The sequence below is a fragment of the Dothidotthia symphoricarpi genome (assembly GCF_010015815.1).
Source record: "Dothidotthia symphoricarpi CBS 119687 unplaced genomic scaffold P153scaffold_22, whole genome shotgun sequence".
Taxonomy (NCBI): domain Eukaryota; kingdom Fungi; phylum Ascomycota; class Dothideomycetes; order Pleosporales; family Dothidotthiaceae; genus Dothidotthia; species Dothidotthia symphoricarpi.
In genome coordinates this window covers 933-9,285 of record NW_022985029.1, presented here as the reverse complement: position 1 = coordinate 9,285, position 8,353 = coordinate 933, and the positions used below count along the sequence as shown (strand labels likewise).

The 8,353-nt window shown below is 27.3% G+C and overlaps 1 protein-coding gene across 1 annotated transcript; it reads right to left on the bottom strand.

Moving 5' to 3' along the window:
- Nucleotides 1-4,225: 4,225 nt before the first annotated feature.
- P153DRAFT_360821 (uncharacterized protein) lies at nucleotides 4,226-7,219 on the bottom strand (the record flags this gene model as incomplete). The annotated part of the gene is made up of 18 exons (XM_033666941.1): nucleotides 4,226-4,251; nucleotides 4,281-4,297; nucleotides 4,524-4,547; nucleotides 4,808-4,825; nucleotides 5,184-5,195; nucleotides 5,253-5,277; nucleotides 5,394-5,404; nucleotides 5,676-5,719; nucleotides 5,843-5,866; nucleotides 5,931-5,950; nucleotides 6,047-6,077; nucleotides 6,380-6,405; nucleotides 6,473-6,505; nucleotides 6,758-6,787; nucleotides 6,858-6,903; nucleotides 6,947-6,973; nucleotides 7,012-7,041; nucleotides 7,205-7,219. 18 exons carry the CDS (start codon nucleotides 7,217-7,219, stop codon nucleotides 4,226-4,228), a joined length of 459 nt encoding a protein of 152 aa, XP_033519007.1.
- Between the last annotated feature and the right edge of the window lie 1,134 nt (nucleotides 7,220-8,353).

Below are 8,353 nucleotides of genomic sequence, written 5' to 3'. Positions count from 1 at the left end.
CTATATAAGTACTTACTATACTCTATCTTAACTCTTACCTCTATAATCTTAATTTAAAGTTAACTAATACTATATTAAACCTTTTTACTAATTCTTATAATAGTGTAACTATTCCTAGAGCTATCTACTTTATAGTCTTAATACTAGAAGCTCTTACTAATAACCTACTAGTAATCTATATATATAACTATACTATAAGCTATATATAGTGCCTGTTTATAGTAGTCTACTTTAACTAGCTACTATAACTAGTAAGACTACTACCTATAGCTAATAGCTGTAATACTAATAATATAATAAACTATCTATACTAGGAGTTATTATTCTTAGCTAGTTTCTAATAAAGTATAGTTTACTTCTATACCTAGCTATAACTATAATACTATAAGCTAGACTATTATTCTAAGCTTAATTAAGAGTAACGCTCTACTCTGCCCTCTTAGTTAGGTATAGAACCTATAGAATATCTAAAGCTTTCTTTAGGCTATTAGAGTTAGTATATACTTTTTACTCTAGAGATATATTATAAGAATCTAGGCCCTTTAATATTATAGTATTACTAGATTATAAAGTTCTTCTATTCTAACCTTTTTATAGTTCTTATAGAAGATATACAGCTTAAGCGTAGCTATACAGTCTTTATAACTATTCTCTATAATAATTATAATAGTAGGTACTACTATATTAATAATAGAGGTAACCTAGTTATTATACTCTTTATATTAGTGCTAGACTTAGGGTTTTACTTCTTTAGCCCTGCCTCTTATACCCTCTAGAGTTACTCTTTTAATAGGGTCTTTATAGTAAACTAGTATTACGTTCTATTTAATAATAATTATAGATATAGAGATATAGGTAGAGTCTAGTGTTTAGTCTATAGAGTAGTATATTAACGTTCTAGGTAATTATAAAAGAGTAGTAGTTAGGTTAGAAGATTTATAGTAAGAGTAAATAGAAGGCTCTATAAGCTTATTAATAGTTAAATAAAATAAATATTAATAGTAAGTACATAGTAAATTCTATACGTAATAGAAGTAAATAGATAATATAGAGGTAAAATAAACTGTAATTAAAAAACTAGACAGTACTAACCTATATAGAGTTTAAATAATCTAATATACGCTAATACGTTAGAGCGCTACTAATTTACAGCAGATTATAACTAATAACTATAATTAATAGTAAGTTATAATAGATAGTATAATATAAAAACTAATATATAATTTAGTAAGGATATTATATTATAAGTCCTTAACTAAAGATCTACTACTATATAATAGATAGGTATTTATAGAAAACAGTAGTAATTTACTATCTCTTACTGTAAATTATAGTAAACTATATAGAATTATAATAATTTATATATAAACCCTAATAAATATATTAAGGTAACAGCTACTGTGACAAAGTTAAAGGAGTAGTAATAGATAATTATAAGGAGTAGTAAATAATAGTAAATTATAGTAAGAAGGAATAGGTTACTATTAATTATACTATAGTACTATAAATAATAGTAAATTACTATAAATAGTAGTAATTTACTATTTATATAAGTAAGAAGTAGTAGATAGCTATTCTTATATCCTATATTAATAAACTAAGAGTGTACTCCTTTATAAGGTAAGTAAACATTTCTACTATACTTATTATATAACCTTAAACGTCTATAATATTAGTAGAGATATATAGTTAAAGAAAAAAGAGTAGTAATAGTACTTTATATACCTAGCTAAAGAATATAAAGAGCCTATTAATAGGTAGATACTTTTAGCTTAAGCCTTCTCTCTCTTCTATTACTATATTATTATAAGTCTTAATATAGAGAAGGTATCTTAAACGTATTACTACTCTATAATATTAGCTCTTCTTTATTATTATTATTATTATCTAAGAGAGCTTACTCTAAGTTAATATTATTTAGATCTTTATTAGAATTAGGCACTACTACCTATAGATAGTTAGGCGTCTTCTATATACTTAGAGGTAGCCTATTACTAAGCAGAGCTAGTATATTATAACTATTTATCTTATTATTAGTTATACTTTTCTATAGTATAGGCTTAGGCAGAGGCTCTCTATTTATATATCTTAAGAATATAGGCTTAATTAACTTAGATATAACCTTAACTATATTATTATAATTAGATAATATAGTAATTTACTAGGGTAAATACTTTATAGAGAGGTCTTTTTCTATAAAGAAGTTTATTACTACTCTATATAGAAGTAGGCTAAATACGCCCTAGCTAAACTTCTTCTTAAATAGGTTTTAATATTTACTCTACTTTAGGTAATGTAAGAATATCCTCTACCTATTAGAGTTAAAGTAGTAGTTAGCCTACTCTTACTCTACTCTTTACTTCTACTTATATAAGGTAAAAAGCTACTCCTTAGTAATTATTACCTAGCTAACCCTCTAGGTAGAAGGGGTGTTATACTACTTAATTAACCTCTTAAGGTAGATATACTTAATATATAATATAGTTATAATAAAGTAATACCTTATATTAGCTATAATACTAACTGCTTCTACTATCTCTAAGCTCTTAAGTAGCTACTAGAAGCTCTCTATATTCCTCTATAATAGTATAGAGCCTACTAACTCTCTTCTAGGTATTAACTTAGGTAGATTAATACTATGCTTCTTAACTATATAGTAGTCCTAATTAACCTTACTACTAGATCTAGTATTACCTCTATTACTATCTTCTTAAGGCACTATACTTAGCTAATAGAATAGCTGCCTACTAGATATAGACTCTAACCTTTATAATACTAAGACTATATACTAGTCTTTAATAGCCTCTACCTAGCTAATAGTAATATACTTAGTAATTATCTAGGTAGTTATAATAAGGCCTACTCCTAGTAACTTTAACGCCTAGTTATAATACTGTTACTCTTTAGAGGTAAGAGTAATCTAGTTATTCTTAGCCTTCTACTAATTCTAGGTACTAGCTATAGTTTAGATAAGCTCCTTATTAAACTTATATAAAAGCTACTAGTTAGCCTAATAGGTTATCTTCTTCTTTCTCTACTTACGCTTTTCTTCTATTAGAGAGGTGTTATTACTAACTATAAAGTCTTTCCTATCTTCTTTATTATTACTCTTAGGGCTGCTCTCCTTCTAGATATTAGTAGGGTTATTATATACCTAGTTAATATACTATATTAGCTACTATTAAGGTATCTTAGATACTATTTATTATAATATAGACTATAGGTCTCTTATAATAAGATACTAGATATCTTCTCTCTGTAATATTACTATTATAAATATAGTTTATTTATTAATACTATATACCTTAGTGTACTTAAGTAGGTCCTTTAAGTTACTATTATTTATAGAGACTAAGTAGTTATCTAGCTTAATTATTACTAGTAATACTATAGTCTTTTAAGATATAATAAGGAGAAGAAGAAAGGCCTAGCATAGAGTAACTATAGAAGAGGGTTAGTATAAGGTAATACTAAAATACGTAAAATTATATACGTATAATAGTAAAACCCTAGAGAATATATATTTAACCTTCTTATATAAGAGTAACCTATATTACGTATAGTAGGTTTAGCCTATATTATATATAGTAAGTTTAACCTAACTCCTAATATTAGGATTAAATAAGTAGAGTATCCCTTAATACCTTTACTATATAAAGAGAACTAATATTAATTATTACTAATATTTATTTTATATACGTCCTACTAGAAGGTACAGCTAACTAACTAATAGGGCTGTATATAGGTACTAGTTATGTATTAGGTTAGGCCTAATCTTAATATTTATTAATATAAAGTATCTTCTCTTCTATCTTCTACGCTAGTATAAGGTTAATATTACAGCTTAAATATAGTAAGATACGTAAGCTCTATAGGAATATAATATATATAAGAAGTGTACCTTAGATTAACTCCTCTCTAATATTAACCTTACTATAATATTTATAGAATTATTAATCTAGGGATGTTATCTATAACAGAAATATATAATAAGGGCCTAGTATAGGTATAGGATCTTTTATAATTAATTAGCCTAAGGATATTAGACCTATTATCTAAACTAGATTATAAGAGCCTTAAAGAAATAGTTAAGCTATAGATTAAGAGGTAGTTCTTTAACTAGTGTAGAAGTAGGTATAAAATATAAGTATCTAGTCTATCTATTTCTTTTATTAATCTAAACTACCTATTAGTTCTATCTACTTATCTATATTAATTATTATATCTACCTTTCTAACGTCTTCTTTCTACCTATAGATTCTATTAATTAATCTTCTTACTTAGTAACTTAACCTTTCTATACTACTTAGTTATACTACCTAATTAATAGGCTAATAGATTAAACTCTACCTACTCTTTCTCTATTATAGTTATTAAAACTCTACCTCTTATCTTCCTTTCTAACTTTCTATCTTTACCTAACTATAGACTATATAACCTATCTCCTTATTAATACTAAGTACAGCCTTATTATTTATAGATACTATAGGTACTGTATTCTTCTAGACTAGGTTAAGGCCTACTTTAATAGATAGTATAGTATAATACTAAGTATAAATAAGCGTAGGGTACTATAGTCTACTATATATAATACGCCTAAGTACTTATTATATATACTATATTATAGTATAGACGCGTATCTAAGGTTTACTACGCCTATACTATATATCCCTAGCCTATATATATTCTATAACTTAATTTAGTGTATACTATATACGTATACTCTAAATAGCTAATATATAACTAGTAATATAAAGGTATACCTAAGAAATATACACAGCCTCTCTAGCTATAACATAGGGCTTACTAAGCTAAAGGCCTAGTTCTAGTAGTAGGTAAGGTAGTAAATACCTATTATTAGCTAACGCCTAATAATATCTATAGGGCAGAAGGACTATCCTATAATAAAGTATTTTAAGGTAATAGTTAATATAATTAAGATACTTAATATACTATTAGCTAAGAAGTAGTTATTAGATAGTAGTAAATCTACTTAAGAGGAGGTACTCCTAGCCCTAGTACCTAAAGCTACCTATAAGGATTTAGATAGAGTAGGTATAGTAGACGTAGTCCTAAAGAGGGTAGAGGAGGATAAGGAGAATAAGAAGGATAAGAAAAAGAAGAAGAAAAAGAAAAAGAATAAGAAGAAGAATATTAGTATTAAGTATACTCCTACTACTAACCTTATCTTAATACTAGAGGTATAGTTAGTATTTATAAAGCTTAGATCTAAGTAAAAGTGTACTACTTACCTAAGTATAATCCTCTCTACCCTAGCTATATAGACTAAGCTATAGCTCTAGTATACTAAGTTTTAGGAAGTAGTTAAGGGTCTAACCTAGAAGTAGGCGTAGTACTATATAGAAATCCTACTTATAGTATATAAGGTCTACCTCTACTACCTCTATATAATAATTAAGAGTATAGGCTATATATAGCAGAATAGTATAGTGTAGATAACCTACTCTACTTATATCTATATTATATATAAAGACCCTAATAACGTCCTAACTAAGCCTTTAGAAATATACTAGAACTTTAATCTATATTACTTTAGATATCTATAAAAGGTCTTTATCTTTTTTTTTTATATCTATTAGTATAGTCTCCCTAAACTACTAATACTATAGATATAACCTAATTAGAGTATAGTATAGAATATAATTAAGCGTTACCTTAAGTTAGCGTTTAGAGTAGAAGAGAAGATAGAGGTACTAGCCTATAGCTATATATATATAGTTCTATTACTACTAAAGTAGCTTTACTATAACTTCTAGCTAACACTGCTAGAGTAGATAGTAGGTAAGTATAACTTTAACCTTACTCTTTTTATACTACTTACTCTTATTATAGTTAATAGTAGAGGCTAGGGCTTTTAGTAGGTATATATATATATAACTAACCTCTTTATATTTAAGTACTTTATATACTTTACTAGTATCTAGTAGCTCTAGAATAAGTTTATAGTAGCTATATAGGACACTATAGAGAAGAAGTAGAAGAAGAAGTAAAATAATATTACTATAGATAAGCCCTGCCTAGATACCTACTCTATAATAGAGAATAAGGTAGTAGGCCTATTTACTAAGTACACTATAGCTAAGTATACTACTATAGAGAGTAATAACTATACCTTTACTAATAAGTTTAAGATATATATATAGTAGTACTTTACTACTATATATTCTATACCTATATTATAGCTTATCTTAATAGTAAGGTACCTTAGTAAGCTCTAATATAGTAATAGGCTTAATACGTTTATAAGCTAAAATAGTAAAAAGGTAATATACTATAAGGTTAGTACTACTATCTCTACCTTCTTTAGTATAGTATAGAAGGAGTATAAGACTATATTAGCTCTACTATATAGACTTACCTTTATTAGCGTATACAGTAAGCTACCTAAGCTACTATAGGCTAACCTAATAAATAACTTTATAAATAAGCTAGGTAGGTATAGCCTTCTTACTATTAATAGCGCTGTACTTAGTAAGGAGATTAACTTTATATAGTTAAAGATAGTATAGGCTCTTTATACTAGTACCTATAAGAACCTAGCTATAGCTAACCTAATATATAGTATATATATCTAGTACTATAGTAACCTAGTGTAGGAGTTCCTTAGCTACCTAGTTATACTTATCTACCTTATTAGTAGCTAGCCTATGTAGGGGATAGAGCTACTAAGCCTATAGTATAAAAACACGTATAATATTAGTATATATAATATATTCCTATATAATAGCCTTATTACCTTTATTCTCTACTACTATAAGAGCTATAACTATAATTACTTAGTTAAGACTATCTACTACTTTCTACCTAGAGAGGTTAGTAGTCTACTACTATAGTACCTTTAGCTAGTATACCTCTTTTATAACTAGCTCTAGTTAGTAGGGCCTAATAATCTACGCAGTATCTACTACTAGTAGGTTACTAGTACCTTTTTATAGCCTAATATTAAGGGTACCTAGTAGGAAATGTTAGAGCTACTAAGTAAGTACCTACGTAAGGTATTCCTCTTATTACTAGGCTAGGCTATTAATATTAGTACTATATACTATCTTATAATTACTATAGGCTAGTAGTTAGCTAAGTAGTAGAGTAAAAAGCTCTAGGAGTTAATAGTAGATAAGGTTAATAAGCTACTTAAGAAGGCTACTAATAAGGTAAAGAAGATATAGTTAGAATACTTACTTACTATAGTATACAGCATTTATACCCTTAATATTACTAGCCTTTTCTTCTATTAGTTTAAGTAGCTAGTTAAGCACTTTAAGATATCTACTATCTAGTATACTAATATAGGCTTTTAGCCTATAGACAACGCTGTGCCTACCTAGTCTACCTAGAATATAGTATAGTGTATACTAGCCCTATACTACCTATAGAAGTAGTTAGATATTAACCTTAATATCCTCCTATACTAAACACTTAGTAATAGAGTATACTTCTAGGGCTAGTAAAAGAAAGCTATATATATAGTTATAGCTAGCTAGGCTATAATAGCCTATATTACCTTAACTAGAGCTAGTAAGAGCCTTAGCTTCCTACTTCTAGCCTACTATAAGAACTATAGTATAACTATTATTATAGCTCTTCTTATAGCTCTCTATACTAATATTATAGCTTACTATAGGTATATACGCCTATTATTAACTATTTAGTAAAATAGTGTCTATAAGGAAATAGCTAAGATTATACTTATTATACTAGAGAACCTATCTAGTACTATATTTATATCCTTTACTAAGTATCTCTACAGTAGTAGCTAGCTAGAGTAAATTATTATTAATAAGTTTTACTATATTCTTCTCTCTAATAGTAACTACTACCTATAGCTACTTAACCTCTAGGCCCTAGTATAGTATACTACGCTGCTTACTCTACTATTAGCTATAATTCTAATAACTCTATAGAGTAAAGCCTTTTATTACCTCTATATTCCTAATAATACTATCTCTATCTATAAGTCTACTATGTATATAAATATAGTATATAAAGTTATCTTCCTATAGTAGCCTACTACTATATACACTGCCTAGGATATAGCTAACTATATCTATTATTTTAGGTTTATAGCGTATTTATGCTTGTAGTATAGGCAGATAGACGCAATACAGTAAGAATTTAATATAGTAACTTAGTGTAGAAGCTAATACCTAGCCCCTTTTTGCATAGTAAATATTAGTAGGAGTATATAGTAAAGGTAACAGAGAGCTAATTAGTATACTATCTCTTAACAACTAGCTGCTTAATGTACTAATACAGACGCGTATTTAAGAGCCTAGGCAGCTGTTAGTTAAAGTTTAGTTTGGTTGTAAACCCTAGATTGTATTATAAACTATAG